The following is a 20,203-nucleotide window of genomic DNA, read 5'->3' as shown; positions in this document are numbered from 1 at the left end:
TGAAACAGAAAGAAACAGTACGCACACCATTATTCATATTTAAAAATGATAAAAATTTAAAAGTGACAATAAAACATTTTACAGTATTATAGTATAACATATTAATAATAATTTTGGATGAAAAATCAGCTATATATATATATATATATATATATATATATATATATATATATATATATATATATATATATATATATATATATATATATATATTAGTCTCCATTTTTTTGGTCGAAAATTAACAGAATGAAAGAAAATGTTTTTGGATGAAAATCCAGCTATATATATATATATATATATATATATATATATATATATATATATATATATATATATATATATATATATTAGTCTCCATTTTTTGGTCGAAAATTAACAGAATGAAAAAAAATTAAGTTCATTTAGAGAGGTAAAGTAGAGCACAATAGCACAATATCTTTGAGCAATATATTCAAAACACCTTTTTGTTTTTCAGTTTAATAACCGCAAAAAATCTGAATCAATGTGTGTCTATTACCGCTCCTACATGGTGCGATACGCCAGACCTCTAGACGACGAGCAGGCGCTACACTCATTTCACAACTTTTTGTCTTCTGTTAAGCTGTGACTTTGATGTCAGACTTTTTTTATTTCCATCATCACATGCACTTGTATGCCACCTTCATACGAGGTTTGATATTTATACTAAAAACCCATGCGCATGCTAAAATTTCTGAAACCAGTAATTTGTGGTTAAGTCGACGACAGATATGTTAATATTCAATTAGAAACTGTCAGTGTTTTTGGCAAACAACATTTGCTGAAACGAATGCAGTAGGTGTTAACCTCATATCTGTTAGCTAAGGGGATATGTGAACAATAACGTCAATGGAAATGGCTGAGAACATTCTTCAGTTTTTGATGTTCCATTTTACCAGTTATACATTAATTATATTATTGTACTATATATTAAATGACAAATATTACTGTTATTATTGTTGTTATAATTAAAGTCATTGTGAACCTCATCCTACACAGTGTGGTTACCAAATTTGTGGTAAAACTTAAAAAAAAACTTTAAAGTTGTGATAAACTAAGTGTATGTAATTTTATTCATAGCTATTTAAAAAATAGTTCACCCAAAAATAACCACGAAAAGATTATTCTCATGTATTTATTTATATATATATATATATATATATATATATATATATATATATATATATATATATATATATATATATATATATATATATAAGGATGAGGATAATAAGATAATATATATATATATATATATATATATATATATATATATATATATATATATATATATATATATATATGTATATGTATATGTATATATGTTTCTTTATTAGAACAGATTTGGGAAAACATCTCTTGCTCACCAATGGATCCTCTGCAGTGAATGGGTGCCGTCAAAATGAGAGTCCAAACAGCTGATTAAAAATAAATAAATACTAATAATTAAAATTTCACATTTCCCCAACTTATTTTAAACAAGAAAAAACACGCACTGCTCATAAGAGAAGCCAGTCTACGACACAAAGTTAAAACAGCTTAATAATGGATTTGCTTCTCACAAAAAAAAAAACGACCACAAGAGGGAGACGCTGACCTTAACGGCGAAAGCGGTTTCAGCTCCAGCGGCCTGAGAGAGAGAGAGAGAGAGAGAGAGAGAGAGAGAGAGAGAGAGAGAGAGAGAGAGAGAGAGAGAGAGAGAGAGAGAGAGGTTCAAGTCATATGACAGGGAGGAGGGGTGTGCTCACTATCAAAACACTTTCTCGTACGTCTAAAATGAGTTTTCTAAAACACCGCCGCAGGTTTTTTACATGAGGATCGTACCGTCTCGTGACCTCACCACAACTTCGATGCCCTTGCGGTTTTCAAAGGATTTCACAAAATGATCGCAACTTGTGATGAATCACACGCAGAAGGGAAAAGCAAAAGCCGTCTGGACAGTAATGGACCCGTCGGGAAGTTTAAGGGAATGAAGTGCAGCGTCTCTGCGGGGGATAACGGCCTCCGTCGCTCCGTCGCACCTGTGACCTCACCTGAGTCCGCCTGCGCGCGCATCTCGCTGCCGGGAGTGATGGACGCGGAGGGGCGAGTGGACGAGTCCAGGCTCAGGGTGCATATTTTTAAAAACGGTAATTATCGATCGATCATATTGTTTGAATAGAATCAGGTTAAGGCACCAGATATGAATAATATTAAACATGACCACCGACTTCCTGAGGTGACAAAAAAAAAGATGTACATTACTTGTTTTTGTCTTGTTTTCTGTTGTAGGCTAAATATCTAAACATTTTTAAATCAAGATACATTTATTTGACAGGTAAAATTACATTAAGTGTAATTACATTATGGACATTGTTCTCTAAAAAAAAAAATGAGTCAATGATTTTGATTCAATAATTGTTAGATATTTATACTAAAAAAAGAAGGCAAAATTACTAAGTAATATTTTTTTGGAGTACAGCAGAAGTCGCAGGTCATATAATATTTACAGGACAAATAGCCATTAACTGGTTTATTAATTAGGTTTAGGGGTAGGGGGCAAAAATAGTTATAATACAATAATTAGGTCAAAATAAAAACAACAGATGAAATCCCTAGTATCATAATGAAAAAAAATGTGTTTGTGTATGTGTTATCTATAACAATCAGTTTGGCCTTTTATTATATTCAAAGGGAAGTAATTAACTAATAAAACTGCTGGATGACTGTCTTGAATCTCTGGCTCACTAAAAGGGCCTCTTCTTATTCAATGTGACTCGTTCCCCGACAAACAGATGAAGAGTGGCCTCTTAGTAACAGTGAAAGCTGTAGAATCTGTGCTGTGCTGAACTACAATCAGAAGATTCACGCTAACAGGATTAGTCATGCTTAAGATGTGACAAGGGCATGGTTGTAGCTGAATGCAATGCTTTTTTAGCATCGAACAAGACCATATAGCAACCTTTCACGAGCGGCTGTCATAGATTCACACCGGAGCAATAGCTCTTTTATCATTAGGTGTGTTTAATTTTTGTATCTTATAGTTATACATACTCTGATGCCTTTAAATGATCCATCTCAGTTATTAGAGCAATTACACTATCCCTGAACCCCATAAATACTAGTAGCTCATCTTCAGATGTAGGTGAGTTTGTTTCTTTATCTAAACATCACTTGCTCACCGGTGCATCCTCTGAAGTAAATGGGTGCCGTCAGAATGATCTTTGTATTTACACTATTTTGACCTAAAAATATCATAATGATGGATTTGTTTGTTACAAACACGCAGCTTTCTTGACTTCAAGTCATTAATTGATGGACCGGAGTCGAGTGGATTACTTGTCTTATGATGTTTTCTGACGGCACCCATTCGCTTCAAAGGGTCGGTCTGCTTGTGACACACATCTGTTGAGGGGAAGAAACAAAATAATCTACATCTTGAATGGCCCGAGGTTGAGTAAATTTAATGTGAACTATTAATTTTAATTAGTGCCGTCAAACAAGTAATCGCTATCGATCATATTCAAAATAAAGGTTTTTGTTATGAATGTGTACTGTGTGTGTTTATTACGTGCATATAATTGAACACACATACAGCGTATATTTCGGAAATATTTACATGCACATACATTTAAGTTCATATTTTATATAAATATATTTAATATATAAACATCATATATTTTTCTTAAATATACACATGCATGTATTTATATGATATATTATTTGTACATAATAAATGTAAAAAGCATGCATAAATTTTGTAAACAAAAACTTAATAATAATCGTTTGACAGCACTGTTTTAAATATAGTAAAATCTTAACCACTGTTTTTCCGCTGTCTAAAAGTGATGAATTATTTATTTCTTCATTGATGGCCCACTCAGTGAGTCTATAAAGTAGCTATTAACGTTCATAAGATCGACTCGCATTTGAAGCTTAATATTCAGCAACACTCCCTAATCTTACAACACAAGCATGTGGCACAAGAGCGTGATGTAAATACATCAGTAATATTTAAACACATGCGACACCATTCAAAGCTGGACCTTCAGTGTATCTCCTGCCGCTGTGCGTGCAGAGGCCTCCAAAACATCTCCAAAACGCATTCCTCTTATTCGATGACATGAAAATTTGTGCAAAGCGAACAAATTACATAATCAGCTTTGTAGGACGGGGATAAAGCTGATATAGAGGGGGATTAGAGGTTGTTTTGTTCTGTTTGGACCCTCAAACTCTCTCTGCCCCGACCGTGCCAGCTCATTGTGAAATGCTGAGTTGCTAATGCTAATGTTAATTTGTGCTCTCTGGTGTAACACATTCCTTTAAAGTGATGCAATTAAACGTTAACAGTGGTGACGCTGTTGGTTTAGTCGGTACGTGTGTTTAAACTGTTTATTTAATGCTATTGCATTGACTTTCCAATCAGTTGTATTTAAGGACACTATCAATTGACATTCCTTTGCAAGCAAGTTATCCGTTAACAGCTTTAAATGGTTATGTTACTGTAGTTGTTTTTTTAATGACAATAAATAATAATTAATAAAAAGAATTTATTTTTAATCATTTTTGTGAATTTATTTTATAATCATTTATGTGTGTATATATATATATATATATATATATATATATATATATATACATATATATATATATATATATATATATATATATATATATATATATATATATAAATTTGCTTTTATTTATTTTAGTAGGCTTATATCATTAAACTAAATTAAAATGAGAAATATTGACATGCTGAAATAGTTTTAATTTAATATTTTTGTTTATATTAAGTAACTTTTTTTATTGTTTTAGTTATAATATATATATAATAACTCTGCTTAATTCAACTAAAAACTACATTTTTAATTTAATTTTATTATTAATATTATTCTTATTTTGTAATGCATTGCATTCTTTATCCTTTTTTTGTTGCTATAAATTATAGCTCTCAAAAATAGCACTCAATAAAAAGTTCATTTCATGAACTATTCCCACCTTTCTGGGGTTCTCAGTACAAGGTGTTTGGTAAATTTCAATAGAGGTGATTGAAATCTACATCAAATATAATTAAGTTCACATTTGCTCCAATAGCAAAAGAAAAAAAAAAGTGTTTCGTTAGCGTTGGACTCTCCAAATGTTTACTTTGTCTGTTTACGTGGGTTAGAAATGAGAGCGGTGTCAAATTTGCAGTCACTACCTCAGCCATTGCATTAAAAACACTAGTGTAGCAGCGTTAACCAGTCCTAAAGTTTATATCAAAAACGAGATATTGATGTTAATAACTGTAGACATGTCATTACAGTCTGTGAAAAGGGCTATTACTGTATTGTCTTCATATGTGTTGGTTGTGTCTTGTTTGTGTGGTTCAGGCGGTGTGTCACCTGATGAACGTGGTCTGGTGTGGCGTTTTCTCTTTGGCATGTACCCCTGCAGCTCCACGGCTCTGGAGCGCCCCCTACTGCTGGAACAGATGGAAGTGCGTTATCGGGTCATGAAGAGGAAGTGGCAACAGCTGCTTCCTGGAGCCGTTCGCCTGCGTCTTAATGGCACTGATGGTAAATGATATTCCTGAGCAGAACAAACACTTTTAAAACATGACGGTTGCCCCTTATCAGCTTTTATAACTGCAATAAAATGTTCGGCCTTGATATCGAATGACTCGTGTATATGTAGCTGACAAGTTGTGGTCATGTTAAACCGCAAGTGATCGTAAATAAATAATATTTTATTCTATTTGTGGTATTTTTTTTTTTTTTTTTCAGATGAACTGTTGACGGCAGTGAAGTTTTTTGACCAAAGGCAGGACAGAGAGCAGAAAAGACAGCAGTATGATTCAGAAGAGGCCACGGAGAAGATGTCTTTTCTGCAACTGCAGGCTCAGGTAAAAAAACATTTTACTGTGGCCGCAGCATCGCTGTTGTCTGAATCAAATGGCTTTTCAGTAGAGAAGTGACTGATAATGGCGCTCAGTTTGGAGCATCTCCGTTTGTTTGCAGTCTGAAGATAAATAAAGAAGCGTTGACTGAATAAGCACGGCGTCTTCTTTCCTCGAGATATGCTATATTCATAAAGGGTTTTGTTTGTTTTATAAGGGACAGAGAAGAGTGTCTTAGTCTATAGTTTCGGAGTCTGCACGACTCTGCTGTGAATTTTTTATAATATGATATTTTTGCCAAATGCCAGAAAATACAGACTACCTGCAGGTTTATGAAAATGTAAATGTGATGGACGTACTTCCTCTGACGTGTCAGTACAGGAAAAACTTCGTACTTGATTTTGGTGAAAGGTTAATAATAAAATAATACATAATGTGACAATGCAAATAAAGTAGGCCATTTATATGGTAACGCTCAACATTTGATGAATGTATTAACTAACATGAGGGTGCATTGGATAATACATTACAGTATTTATCCATTTATTTTGCAGTTAATACATTTTTATTAACTTGTGTAATGTTACTTAATGAAAACAGTCTTTCATTAGTTCACGTTTGTGCACAGTGCGTTACCTAATGTTAATAAACGCCACTTTTTTATTTTAATAATGCAGTAGTTACCTAAATGTTGAAAATAACATTATGATGTGGAAGTAGCTTATTGTTCATAATTTATGAACCTTATTGTTACGTGTTACCCTTCGTATAACTGTATCTAAAAGCACAATACCAGCTACCAGTTTTTGCTATATTTCCCAGGGCTCTAGCTATAGTGTAGTGAAGCTTAATTAAGAGTAACTGTTAGCTTAGCTCACTACATGTTTCAAGTAGCATGCCCAACCTGCTTAGAAGTTATAGTTCAACCAAAAATTACAATTCTGTATGACTTGCGTTCATCTGTGGAACACAAAAGAAGAATGCAGGCAAACAAACCCGTTCTGGTTCCCACTGACTTGCATAATGTGGACAAAAAAATACTATAGTAGACAATGAACTGAACCTGTTTGGCCAAAATATCTTGTTTCGTGTTCCACAGGAGAAAGAAATGCATACAGATTATGAAAAGAAAAACTTTCACAATGAGACGAGGATTGATTTCATGCTGACTCTGCAGGTGCTGTTTGAACGGATAACCTTTGACCTGGAGGAGCTTCAGGAGGCCATACGCATCATTGACAAAGACGTTCCCCGAACCGATCGAGATCTGCCGTATTTCCGGTCAGAACTTGTTTCATTTGTGCATTTCAGTGTGCTAAATGCATAAGATGCCGATCATGAAATATAGTGGAAAAGCACGTAAGCATAAAATCCTTTTAGAAGGTTCTATTTTTTAAAGCTGTATGTTAACGAATCCTTATAGGAAGTTCCTAGAGGGTGAAGAAAACATATTTTGTTTACATATTGTTATTGAGCTCATTTCCACCCTGCAGACCTTATGCCTGATTCATTTATTATGACTATGTCCTTAAAGGAAAGACTTCCTTGTTCCTTGTTTTCATTTCTGTGTTTAATAATTCTTCATCTTTATGGCCGGATAAATCGCTTCTGTCTTGATGCACGACCCACGTTCTTGTAGTATAGGTGTTGTTTCTGCCAAATAACAGAGTTTCTTGGTATCCTTTATTTCTGCTGAAGGAAGTAGAAAGTCAGTCGTATCTTTCTCATGTTTGTTCAAACAGAACACAAGGAGTTGCCTCATTTTTTGCATCACTAATGTGAGCTGCCGGCGCAAAGCAAACATGTCATTGCCACACCAATTTATCAAACAACCTTGGAGCTCAACGCACGTAACACTCAGGAGTCTGTCTCATCATTTTACTGCTGTTAAACAGTAACTAGTTTTGAGTCCGGTCAAAGCATACTTCGCTATCCAAGCGCACGCACCATTCAAAATAAAAGCAGAAAAGTTGTCTTTATAAGCAGTCGTGTTATAATTACATGCAAAGAAGTTTCAATTATATCTTAATTTGCATGTAGGCATTATTTTTGAATATAGGTCATAACCAGTTAGGCACTGTACTCTTATTTAAAAGAACAAATGATAATTATATAAATGTATCATTTTTTCCTATTTTGCTGCTGCTGCAAAAACTGCAACAGAAAACACAAACTTTCTACATACCAGCCAATTTTTTTTCCTGATAACAATAGAACAAAATGTATAATATCCAGCAGACATAAAATAATAAAGGACTGCTTTAATTTAATTTCAGTTCATTACCTGTTTGATTATATCAAAGTTGTTTTTACTCTGTTGAAACACTCCCATTGAATTGCATTACATTAAATGAAATTAAATGAGTTCTTTAAAGAATGTCTGGAGAGAGAGTTTCTAATCAGTTGTGTTTCATCACAGGAATGAAGGTTTGGGAAACCTGCTTGTACTGAGAGATATCCTAATCACATATGCTGCTTTTCACCCAGGTGCGTGGCTGTAAATACACTTTCGGGTCAAGTAAAATGTCTGTACTTTCAAAGAAATCAATCATTTAATTTAGAAAACGCACGTTTAAAAGTTGTCGCAACGCTAGTAAAGAAACGTATAATGTTTTAAAGCTGCTGAAAATGCAGCTTTACCATCACAGGAATAAAGATTTACAATATATTGATATCAATATATTGCTGAAACAGTAAATGTGAAAACCTCAGCTTATTAACTATAGCGTTTGCTTGTTTGCTGATGTAGGGCGACATCTAGTGGTTAGATTGTGAGGCACACAAGCATCATTTTAAACGAACCTCATTGTTTCTCTGCTCTCTGCAGAAGTAAGTTACGCTCAAGGCATGAACGATCTGTGCAGTCGATTTCTGGAGGTGCTGCATTCAGAAGTGGACACCTACTGGAGCTTCTCCTGCTACATGGACAAGTTTTCCAAAGACTTCTGTGCTGATGGACTGTATCGCAAAATGGGTAGGTTCCCTATGCGATTCCAAACCGTTTAGATCTGTTATTAGCGCTAATGCAATTGGTAATGATGCTGTTGTCTTCATCAGAGCTGGAAGCTGCTTTATTGAAAGAGCTGGACCCTCAGCTACACTCTCATCTGGTCACAGACAACATGGAAAAAATCACATTTTGTCACAGGTGGGTTTAGATGATCTTTTTCTCTTTACTTCTCTTTCAGTCACTTCCTAAATCTCTGTCTTCCCTTCAGATGGCTTCTGCTGGCTTTCCAGCGGGAGTTTGAGCACAGCGATGCTCTGCGTCTGTTTGAGATTCTCAGCTGCGATCACCTGGAGCTCATCTCGCAGCAGGTGGATCGGGCCCGATATCAGGAGAGACTTGCGTGCAAATACAGCCTGGGTGAGAAACCTGGCCGGTTATCAAGCTTAAAAGCTGAATCGATAGATAAACAGATAAACACTAATACATTTCGAACGATTTTTGACGAATGACTGTGATCTCCAGAGGAGGAATCCGTGACGGAGCTGCAGGCCATAAACACGGACTTCACTTTCGAACTCTTCATGTGTGCCACCATCTTGCTGGAGAACAGAGAAGCTTTACTCAGCTGCACGAACGAGGTGCAGCTCATACAGTTTACCAGCAGGTGTGTATGTGGTGTAGATTGGTATGGTTCCTTGTAATGTAGGTTAAATTGATCTGTACGGTTAATGAAGATATGACAGACATATTCGTTACTTGAAAGAAACATTAAATGCAATATAAAAAATTATTGTAAATTAATTATTAAAACTGTGTAGACATATTGGGAAAAAATGGTTTTACAAAACAGTTTTACCTAAAATTAAAAATTCAATAAGTTCAATAGTTCAATCTCATCTCTATTTTATTAAGAAATATTATATATATATATATATATATATATATATATATATATATATATATATATTATATTATATATATATATATATATATATATTTTTTTTAATTTTTTTTTATGATTATCAGTGTTTGTAATGTCTTTAATGCAAGTGTATTATATATTGATTTAATGCAATGGCTTAAACGTCACATTTAAGTGTAACATGTTTTAAGGTTTTCGGTCACGGAGCACAAGAATGTAATCAATGCTATCTCTGGTCAGTTTGCAGGGACAGATGGACCTGAACAGCACCCTGAAAAAAACCGAGGAACATTTTTACAACTACTGCAAACGCTCAGCCTGGGACTATTTGAGCGGCCGCTGTCGCATGCGCAAGAGCAAAGAGGACCACTTTTTATATCAGCTCCGTAACCTTTTCTCCTGAGACTAAAAGGCCTGCACGGAATTCTCCAAAAAATGTTTTGTTGACAGGAACTTTTGAAAAATATTACGCTCCAGTGAGACTTTTTTCTAAAGAATGATGCTGCTTTTAAACGGGACTGGACTCCCTCCACACAGTTCCTTCAGTATTTGATCTTAATTTATAAGGCTTCTATTATGGCTCCAGAATTTCTGTGAGAACGGCTCGAAACACACATTTAATCACTTTAAGATAATCAAATAAGAATTTTATGGATTTTACCCTGGCTGTGCTTGAAAACGTTGAGTAGCATAGTACTGAAGACTTGATTAAAAGAATAGTTTGGCCAAAAATGGAAATTTTTCACCCTCAGGCCATTCAAGATACAGATAAGACCGTTTCATGATCAAAACAGATTTGGGGAAATGTAACATTGTTCCTGGCAGGCAATGGATCCTCTGCAGTGAATGGGTGCCGTCAGAGGCCAAACTGCTGATAAAAACATCCTTAAATCAATTAATATTTTGCGAAAACAAACCTATAATTAAATCATCTTAACTAAAACCATTGGTGAGCAAGTGATGCTCGGTTTCTCCAAATCTGTTCCCACAATGAGACAAACATCTTGGATTGCGTGAGGATGAATACATTTTCAGCTAATTTAAGCCTGACTACAGAGGTGCTTTATATATACGTTGAGGTAAAAGATACAACGTCAGAGTTTGCTTCATCTTAAACAGGATTTTATACTACACTACAGCTGAGATAACGGACAGCAGGAACCCTTACTGCTGATCTAAGCGAGTATTATTCAGTCTCAGAAACATCTGGTGCCTGCGTATTGGACGCATTACAGCACAATATAATAATAGAAATGCAGTCTCAGTTCTGAGAAGCTCTAGAAGACCCTCTGTGGTGTTGTCTTACCAATCGTAGAGTGCTCGAGCATGTAGTGATCAGAAATAGAACGTTGAACCAGGACACCTTTCACTTTGAGACCACACTTTAATTATGTAAGAGTACACTATATATGTATATATATATATATATATATATATATATATATATATATATATATATATATATGGAGTATGGAATATTTGGTTGTTATTTATTATAAACTGACACACTATGACACAATTAGTGAAGGGGAATTGTTAGTTGAAGGGGAACTATGACACTTTTTGTGGGAACGGGTACTGTAATTTTGATGCTGTCCGCTGGTGTCTGGATTATATTTTTAATTTTGCACAGCACGTTTATTGTTTTAATTAATGTAGCGATCATGAATAGACAGCACTGCGATGTTAAACAGGACGAATGAATCCATCTGCACATTTTAATGAGGTTTGTGTTCAAGTCATTGATGAACCGGTGAGTGTGTGTGTGTGTGTGTGTGTGTGTGTGTGTGTGTGTGTGTGTGTGTGTGAGAGAGACAGAGAGAGAGATTTATTTTAAGATTACTGTGTACTGACATTTAAGCTGTCAGTTTCTAGTGAGTCACTTCATAAAGAATAGACTCACGCATGCTAGCCTACAATATAGAGTCTACTGCTCTATTAAATGTTTTTTTGTGAAATAAAGTAAATAAATTGAATTGATATTTTTTATATCATTTTTTTCTAAATAATTAGGTTTAAGCTGAGCTAAGATGCATGTCTCTTTCCTCTATTTGATTAAAAACCCAAAATCCTAGTGTTAGCCTTGCAAACCTGAATCTACCTAATGTATTCACTTATTGATAACTTGTTCCGTTGACTGATGTCCTTTGGACCTTTTCTAAAGCATGATGATAAGACAAGTAGATTTTTTTTCGCAAATATGTCGTTTTTGACCGCATTTGCCAAGTTTAGGGTTAAAACTGTTACCCACGTTACTGTAAACATAAAATAAATCTTAAATGAATATATTATTTAATAGGAAATAACATGTGATATATGATAAATACATTTACAATCACACAAATCAGATTTTTGCTGAAACTGAATCTAAACTGGCTCTTAAAACAATTAAAGCATCCCTCCAAGGTGCTTACCAACATTTTCTAAAGGGTAAAACTGTCCATTTGGTCAATATTTTTATGCTAAGTTCCTAATATAATGCACCGTGCACATGCACTGAAAGCACTGTTTTGGATTAACATATATCTTCAAGAATGTCTTACTTTTAAGTGTTTCAGTGCTTAACACTGTCTGGTGAACTTATCTCATGAGAGCATGTGTTTATCTAGCAAGCTACAGCACCACCGGCATTTGGAGGCAAAACACCACAAAAATTTCATTTGCAAAAAAAGGTGCACCGCATTTGTTTCGTAATAAAGACCTGTGAATGAAAACAAGCGTCTTCTGTGCCCTGGTGCCGGCAGACGTCGCTTGCTCTGAATGGCAGACGTTTCTCTGGCGAGGCTGGAGCACATGAGATCTGCAGCCTGGAACTTTCTCTGCGCTGTGAGGTCAGGTGACTTCATGCTGGAATCTCTCCGGCCCGCCGTGGCTATATACACACAGGAGTCCAGGGCTTCTGCCTCTGAGTCCAGCAGTGCAGGAGTGCAAAAGGCACCAGGACCAGCTCTAGCAGGGCATTGGCCGAGGGCAGACCCCGATCTGAGGGAAAGGACACCCGTTACACTCCATTACCTCTCAAACACAACTTTTTCAGTAAGGTAAAAGCTTTCTTTGAAGCTCGATTGCAAGCAGCCTGGCTGGGTGTTCTGTTCTGTCTGCTTCTGTCTGTTTTTGACTGTTTTGGAAGCCCTGCATAAACATTTTTTTTCATTTGTTCTGATGTGCAAACTGTTAAAAAGAAGAGAACCACACATTAAAATCAGTTTGGCACCAGAAAGGAATTCCCAGAAGTAAAGCATTTTATTTCAGTGCCTTTATGTTTATTATTAGAACCTCGACATCCAAATGGATGCAGGAGATGTTCTGAGGAAGTGCCAGGGATCGTTTGAAAGCCCTGTGCTAGAAGGAGAAACACGTTTATTCATTGAGGACACTGTTTAAAGTTTAGATACACCTACTGGTTCTTTATTATTACTCTTTTGACATTCTAGAATTATGATAAAGCAATCAAAAATATATTAAATAACTCAAAGCTTGTATGGGAAATAAACATTATTTGCAAAATCATAAAAACTTTATTATGTGCATCCCATGGTGCTGGATGATTAATCATATATTTACTTAATATTATTTATTATAATTAAAGTTTTTGTTTTGCAATAAAAAACTGCACTATTTATATCATTCTATATATATGTGTGCCCCCTTATTCCAAGAACTACAGACTAATTTTGCCCCCTCACATCTGCCACACATGCAGACGCAGCAAATCATGTGGATGTTGCAGGCCACATGACCCATTCAGCACTAGATTCTTTGTGTCTCTTAACTTCTCCAAAGTTCTCTTGTCTCATGACGACTGATCTTCTTTAAGAAACAACCTGCTTCTTTGTCAAGCCTGTTTTTTTTTTTCTCATCTGAGGATTTTGCTAAAATCCTTTATTTGATTTGCTCTGGCATGAAACTTCCTGTTTAATGTGCGATGACCCGTTTGGTTTTGCATTTCACAATGTTTTATTAAAAGATAAAGAAGGCACTACTGTTTATAATGAATTACGATAATTATTACAATTGATTAAGTAAGCAGAGTGCACTGACGGAGCTGCACAGTTGCTGTTACACACAGTCGTGGCACGAAGCCAAGCAGGCAATCTAGTGCTTTCTAAAGCAGCTGACAGTTTAGGGTGGCATGAACAAACGGCGACATGGCTGGAAGTGGGCCCCGTTCAGTTTACACGGATATCCTGATACCAGGTCAGGTTGAAAAAGCAGTAAATGTATTTTTTCTAAAACAACAGCAATATATATATATATATATATATATATATATATATATATATATATATATATATATATATATATATATTTAGGTTAAAATCAAGAGCCAACAAAAATCGCTTTGTGTCTCTAAGCAACATGACGGCGTTTTGTTCCTAAATGAATCAACAGTTCAAATGATTCGGTTCAATCGCATTAACAGTGACTTACTGTAGGTTTTAATTTTACATTTAAAGGCTCTTTTTGTTTGAAATAATTTTAAAAATCAGTATTCAACATGTTTAAAATATCAAAACATTTATTATTTAACTTTTTTCACGTTTTGGTTGTTGTTGTTGTTTTGGCTAGTAGAAGTAATGAATGGCCGGTAACCTAAAAATGTAGTAGCCAAATTGGCTGGTGAGCGAAAAAGAAAGCTCATTTCAATCCCTGCTTGATAGTACAATATATAGGCCTACAAAGAATCTATAGCCGGCATGTAAACAGGTGATGCGCTGCAATCATACATTTAGGAATATATAGCGTGAATCTGTTAAGCTTAAAACATCCCTTTCTCACTTGATAATGGATAATATGCTGCATAATTTGTAATTACTTTCCTTTTTTGTCATTATTCTTATACGTAACTATTGGTCATCTGGTCCAGGCAAGATGTCAAAAGGTCCAGCAGTGGGTATTGATTTAGGCACCACCTACTCCTGTGTGGGAATCTTCCAGCATGGTAAGGTGGAGATCATCGCCAATGACCAGGGGAACAGAACAACCCCCAGCTATGTCGCTTTCACTGACACCGAAAGACTGATCGGAGATGCAGCCAAAAACCAAGTAGCCATGAACCCCAACAACACAGTGTTTGGTAAGGCAGCGTAATGCATTTTTCTTAAATCACATTAACACTTGTTTATGCTCCTGTTCTCCATTGGATGGCAGCGTAGGTAATATAATTATAATACTAAAAGTGAAGTGAGACACACTGTAAAACTTTGTTAGCAGAACCCAACGCTTTTGTTTTTTGTCATTTTGTCTTTTGAATGCACCTTATTTGTTCAACAGATGCCAAGCGATTGATTGGTCGACGCTTTGATGACCCAGTGGTTCAGTCTGACATGAAGCACTGGCCCTTTAAGGTAATCAATGATAGTAGTAAGCCCAAGGTGGAAGTGGAGTACAAAGGAGAGATCAAATCCTTCTACCCTGAAGAGGTGTCCTCTATGGTCCTCACCAAGATGAAGGAGATCTCTGAGGCTTACCTAGGCAAGGTGAATAAAACTTTGCAAAAGCACTGTAAATAAGCACTTTTAAAATAGTTTAATGTTTTGCATATGACATGCATTCAAGCACACAGGAAATAGCATATCGATCACATTGTCATTAGGTTTGCAAGAAAATGTGTGAAGTGTGAGTTTAGAATCAAAGATTTGTTATTACGAGCCTATGAGGATGACATTCAGAAAATACTGGCAAATATTGTGAACTGTTTATAAAATAACAACCTCTGTTTTGAAACTATATATATATATATATATATATATATATATATATATATATATATATATATATATATATATATATATATACATATATAATCTTTTTTTTTTTGTAAACTGAGGAGAGTTGTGCATGATTTATAAAGGATATAAAGACTTTACCCCATACTAACGTGTCAAACCAAAACAGAGAAACACACATGCTGTGGTAAACACTAACATCTGCAGCACAAGTTCAAACACACAAATCATATTTGGAAAGTGGATTTTAAAATTCACCGCAGATTCATATCTGATTCTGCAACACGTGCATTATGTTAAAAATATACCTAATACAGACTGAAGTTTGTTTTGTGCATGTTATGTGCAGAAACATACCTCCACTTTGTAGGAGAGATATTTGAAGATAACGGTGGTTACAGGAAGTATGTAAACTTGATTGCAATCATTAGTGTCAGCAAGACTGTAAATGTACTGCTATCAAACGTTTTCTCAAACGTCTTTTATAAGATTTGTTCTTGTAAGCATGTCTTGTTTCTTCATGAGCAAAATTATTTTTGAACAAAGACTCTTCCATTTAATATTCACACAAACTACTTCACTAAAAAACACTTTATATATGCTAAACAGGATCATGCTAATGATGATTTGATCTTGTTGTTTCAGCCAGTGTCAAATGCAGTCATTACAGTGCCTGCTTACTTTAATGACTCTCAGCGCCAAGCCACCAAGGACGCTGGAACCATTGCTGGACTTAATGTCCTCCGTATTATCAATGAGCCAACAGCGGCTGCCATTGCATATGGATTGGACAAAAAGGTATAGAGATATCCTAAGCTGTATTTTACCCATTTCAGTGAATAGTTTAAATAAAGGTTGGTAAACATGGTAAACTTCCATGTAATGATATTTCAGTTAAGTTGCATCTAGTTTTTTTTTTCCAGAATCTCAGATTATCCTTCAGCACAGAAAGGTTAAACTGCTGCTTTATTCACTACAGGTTGGTGCTGAGCGCAACGTCCTCATCTTTGATTTGGGCGGCGGCACCTTCGACGTGTCCATTCTGACAATTGAGGATGGCATTTTTGAAGTCAAGTCTACTGCCGGTGACACTCATCTGGGTGGTGAAGACTTTGACAACCGAATGGTCAACCATTTCATTGCAGAGTTCAAACGCAAGTTCAAGAAAGACATTACTGGAAATAAACGTGCAGTCCGTCGCTTGCGGACAGCATGTGAGCGCGCCAAGCGCACCCTTTCCTCCAGTACGCAGGCCAGCATTGAGATCGACTCTCTGTACGAAGGTGCCGACTTCTACACATCCATCACCAGAGCTCGTTTTGAGGAGCTCAATGCTGACCTTTTCCGCGGTACACTGGAGCCGGTGGAAAAGTCTCTTCGTGATGCCAAGATGGACAAGGCACAGATCCACGATATTGTGCTGGTTGGTGGCTCCACTCGCATTCCCAAAATCCAAAAGCTGCTTCAGGACTTCTTTAATGGCCGCGATCTTAACAAAAGCATTAACCCAGATGAAGCAGTAGCTTATGGAGCAGGTAAGAGGTTTAATTTCTACTCTACATGGATTAGTAATCGCTTTTGTTATGGCATAGTAATCTCTCCTCAAATTTCACCAGCTGTACAGGCAGCCATTTTAGCAGGTGATAAATCGGAGAACGTCCAAGACCTTTTGCTGCTGGATGTTACTCCTCTCTCTCTGGGCATCGAGACAGCTGGTGGTGTCATGACCGTGTTAATTAAGAGGAACACCACCATTCCCACCAAGCAAACCCAGACTTTCACCACCTACTCAGACAACCAGCCTGGTGTACTGATCCAGGTAAATTAAAGTCGTTGTAATAGACTCATATTTCCCTGGTCTTGTTTGCCTGCTTCTCAGACCAGCATGAATTTCAATTTCCAAGGTGGTTTGGTGCACATCTACCTAGTGGACCATCATATTCAGGTTGTTCGACTTCAAAAAAAAGAATAAATGGAACTGTGTGACCCTGAAAATCTTGCTGCAAGTCTGTAAAGAAAGCTTTTTAAGCCAGCATCCAAAACATATATGTTGGTAAAGACCAGTTCAGACAGAAACTCTTAAAGGAATAGTTCACCCAAAAATGAAAATTACCCCATAATTTACTCACCACCGAAGCCATCCTAGGTGTATATGACTTTGTTCTTTCAGACAAACAGTTTTTTCAGAGTTTTAAAATTTTTTCCTGGCTCTTCCAAGCTTGGTAATGGTGGTGGATAGTGGCCGTTATTTTGAAACTCCATAAATCGCATATATCCACTGTAAAGCTTATCTATACACCTCTATGCATGTCTTCTGAAGCAGATGAATAGGTTTTTAAGTATTTTTTAAATAACTCAAATCACTGAGGTCCGACAACAGCTATATACGTGTTAATGATCCTGTTTTTCTTACCCTTAGGTCTACGAGGGAGAGAGAGGCATGACAAAAGATAACAACCTTCTTGGCAAATTTGAGTTGACTGGCATCCCTCCTGCTCCTCGTGGTGTGCCACAAATTGAGGTAACATTCGACATTGATGCCAATGGCATTCTCAATGTGTCCGCAGTGGACAAAAGCACTGGCAAAGAGAACAAGATCACTATCACCAATGACAAAGGTATTTGTCCTGATCTTGGATAAAAAGTTTACTCTATACTTATTAAGTTTTTGTTTCCAGTCTCTGGTTTTCACAGTGATTTTCTTGCAAATCTTTTCTTTCAGGTCGTTTGAGCAAGGAAGAAATTGAACGCATGGTACAGGAAGCGGACCAATACAGAGCAGAGGATGACGCCCAGAAGGAGAAGGTCACTGCCAAGAACACTTTGGAGTCCATGGCCTTTAACATGAAGAGCACCGTAGAGGATGACAAGCTGAAGGATAAGATCAGTGCAGAGGACAAAAAAACTATCATTGACAAATGCAATGAAGTCATATCTTGGTTGGACAGGAACCAGGTAGGTAACAACCGTAAACTGTTTAACTTGAATGCTAATTTACTGTACAGGTTACACTTGTTTATAGAATTAAGGCTATCCCTTTTAATTACGATTATGTCATTGAAAGAGCTTTATTCAATATTTTTACCTTGAGGAAATAAAACCTGTTTATGTAACGACCTATGGTGTTTCACCCAATTACAAAGAGATAATTAAGCCAGTGTTTTCCAACCCTGTTCCTGGAGGTACACCAACAGTACATATTTGGCATGTCTCTTTTATCTGACCCATCTGTTTCTGGTCTTGGAGTCTTTACTAATGAGATGAGTTGAATAAGGTTTGTATTTGGAAAAAAAAACATAGTGCTAAGAGTTGGAAGTAAAAAAAATCTAAAAAAAATCTTAGAAATGTGGGTTTTTTAAAAAAAAATCCTTTTAAAGACAAACTAATTCAGAAAGCATCTTAACCCTTAAAATAAGTCTTAAGGTACGAAATTGATAAATTAACATATTTAGCAACTGGAAGAATACAACTATGCAGCAGTGAAGATTTCTTGAAGGTCTGTCCCAACCTTCTATAAGCAAGGTAAGAGAGAGAGAGAGAACAGGAAAATAATGCCGATAATTTCAAAGTGAAGGCTTATAAAAGACCCTACTTCTTAGACAACCAACTAATCACAGTGTTCAGAGGACTGTGTCATAGCAATGGGGTGAACTCTGCCTTCTCACTATCAAAAGTTTTTGTCTTTTCCTCGCTCAGATTTGCTTTGAGATTAGTCCTGAATCACTTTTAAGCACTAAGACTAATAGTTAGACATTTTCAAACTAAATTAGGAGCTGTCTGAGAACATTTTAGAATCTTTAAGACTACAGGCCCGGGTGTTTGTAATTAGGAAAATTTGAAAAATATGTATTGTTGGTATAGCTCCAGGAAAAGGGATCAGACACACTGTATTGAGCAATGAGCCACCCCACAGAGCAATGAGCATCTTACAGGACTTCTTATGTCCCGTGCTACAGACTGCCGAAAAGGATGAGTATGAGCACCAACAGAAGGAGCTGGAAAAAGTGTGCAACCCCATCATCACCAAGCTCTATCAAGGCGCTGGAGGCATGCCAGGTGGAATGCCAGGGGGAATGCCGGGTGGAATGCCTGGGGGCTTTCCTGGAGGGGCAGGAAGTGGTTCCTCCTCTGGCCCTACCATTGAGGAAGTGGACTAAACTTGACCAGAACCAGAACATAAAGGCTTACACAAAGACAAAAAAAAAATAATATCCAAAAAAAATTGCAAATTTCAAACAGGCTTCTTATCACCTCACATTGGTCAGATGTGCCAAATGAAACCATCTTATAGCTTGTGACCAAAGCAATATGGAACTTCCAAAACAGTAAGAGCATATTTTCTTAGCATCATGTTTCTAAATCCCTAATTCTATCAGTAAGCTATTATTCAGTGGCTACAAGGTTAGTCATGCTATAATTACAACAAAATACCTAGCTGAGGTGAGGCCTTGAAGCTTTCAGTTACAGTTCAGTTAGCTGTTATACTCATTAGTCATTATTATTCCACAAGGAGGGTTTTTACACCACTGCTTAGCAGTTTATTCAATCAGTTTCCTGTATGACTCAATAAAAAAATAAAGCATATTTTTTCCCTAATATCTTGTCTCATGTCTCATTTCATGCTAGAATGAATGTAAAGGTCTGTTTTAAGTTTTTAAAACATTTGAAAAAGTACTTTATATGCAACATTCACATTTCTGCAACAGAATGCATTGTTTTTAGAA

At 36.1% G+C, this 20,203-nt stretch overlaps 2 protein-coding genes across 2 annotated transcripts; both read left to right on the top strand.

Annotated features, from left to right (window-relative positions):
- The first annotated feature begins 1,730 nt into the window (after positions 1-1,730).
- On the top strand, positions 1,731-11,707 carry si:dkey-238d18.4 (TBC1 domain family member 15). The gene is made up of 10 exons (XM_043258878.1): positions 1,731-2,147; positions 5,373-5,558; positions 5,766-5,884; positions 7,056-7,159; positions 8,298-8,365; positions 8,706-8,852; positions 8,936-9,026; positions 9,097-9,245; positions 9,351-9,492; positions 9,991-11,707. Exons 1-10 carry the CDS (start codon positions 1,901-1,903, stop codon positions 10,151-10,153), a joined length of 1,416 nt encoding a protein of 471 aa, XP_043114813.1. The 5' UTR covers positions 1,731-1,900; the 3' UTR covers positions 10,154-11,707.
- A 923-nt stretch (positions 11,708-12,630) lies between these two features.
- On the top strand, positions 12,631-19,835 carry LOC122358907 (heat shock cognate 71 kDa protein-like). Its single transcript, XM_043258877.1, has 9 exons — positions 12,631-12,791; positions 14,618-14,827; positions 15,025-15,230; positions 16,125-16,277; positions 16,459-17,014; positions 17,096-17,298; positions 17,899-18,097; positions 18,202-18,434; positions 19,436-19,835. Exons 2-9 carry the CDS (start codon positions 14,623-14,625, stop codon positions 19,634-19,636), a joined length of 1,956 nt encoding a protein of 651 aa, XP_043114812.1. The 5' UTR covers positions 12,631-12,791; positions 14,618-14,622; the 3' UTR covers positions 19,637-19,835.
- Positions 19,836-20,203: the final 368 nt, after the last annotated feature.

This window comes from Puntigrus tetrazona, chromosome 15 (assembly GCF_018831695.1).
Source record: "Puntigrus tetrazona isolate hp1 chromosome 15, ASM1883169v1, whole genome shotgun sequence".
Taxonomy (NCBI): Eukaryota; Metazoa; Chordata; class Actinopteri; order Cypriniformes; family Cyprinidae; genus Puntigrus; species Puntigrus tetrazona.
Note: the sequence above shows the minus strand (reverse complement) of the source record. Positions and strands in the feature narration are given on the sequence as shown.

Bases quoted from the DNA above. Each gene is read 5' to 3' on its own strand.
- si:dkey-238d18.4 (XM_043258878.1), top strand. From the start codon at position 1,901: ATGATCGCAACTTGTGATGAATCACACGCAGAAGGGAAAAGCAAAAGC. The intron at 5,885-7,055 runs GTAAAAAAACAT...CTGACTCTGCAG, and splicing joins TTCTGCAACTGCAGGCTCAG to GTGCTGTTTGAACGGATAAC. The intron at 8,366-8,705 runs GTGCGTGGCTGT...TGCTCTCTGCAG, and splicing joins ATATGCTGCTTTTCACCCAG to AAGTAAGTTACGCTCAAGGC.
- LOC122358907 (XM_043258877.1), top strand. From the start codon at position 14,623: ATGTCAAAAGGTCCAGCAGTGGGTATTGATTTAGGCACCACCTACTCC. The intron at 17,015-17,095 runs GTAAGAGGTTTA...AAATTTCACCAG, and splicing joins AGCAGTAGCTTATGGAGCAG to CTGTACAGGCAGCCATTTTA. The intron at 18,098-18,201 runs GTATTTGTCCTG...CTTTTCTTTCAG, and splicing joins CACTATCACCAATGACAAAG to GTCGTTTGAGCAAGGAAGAA.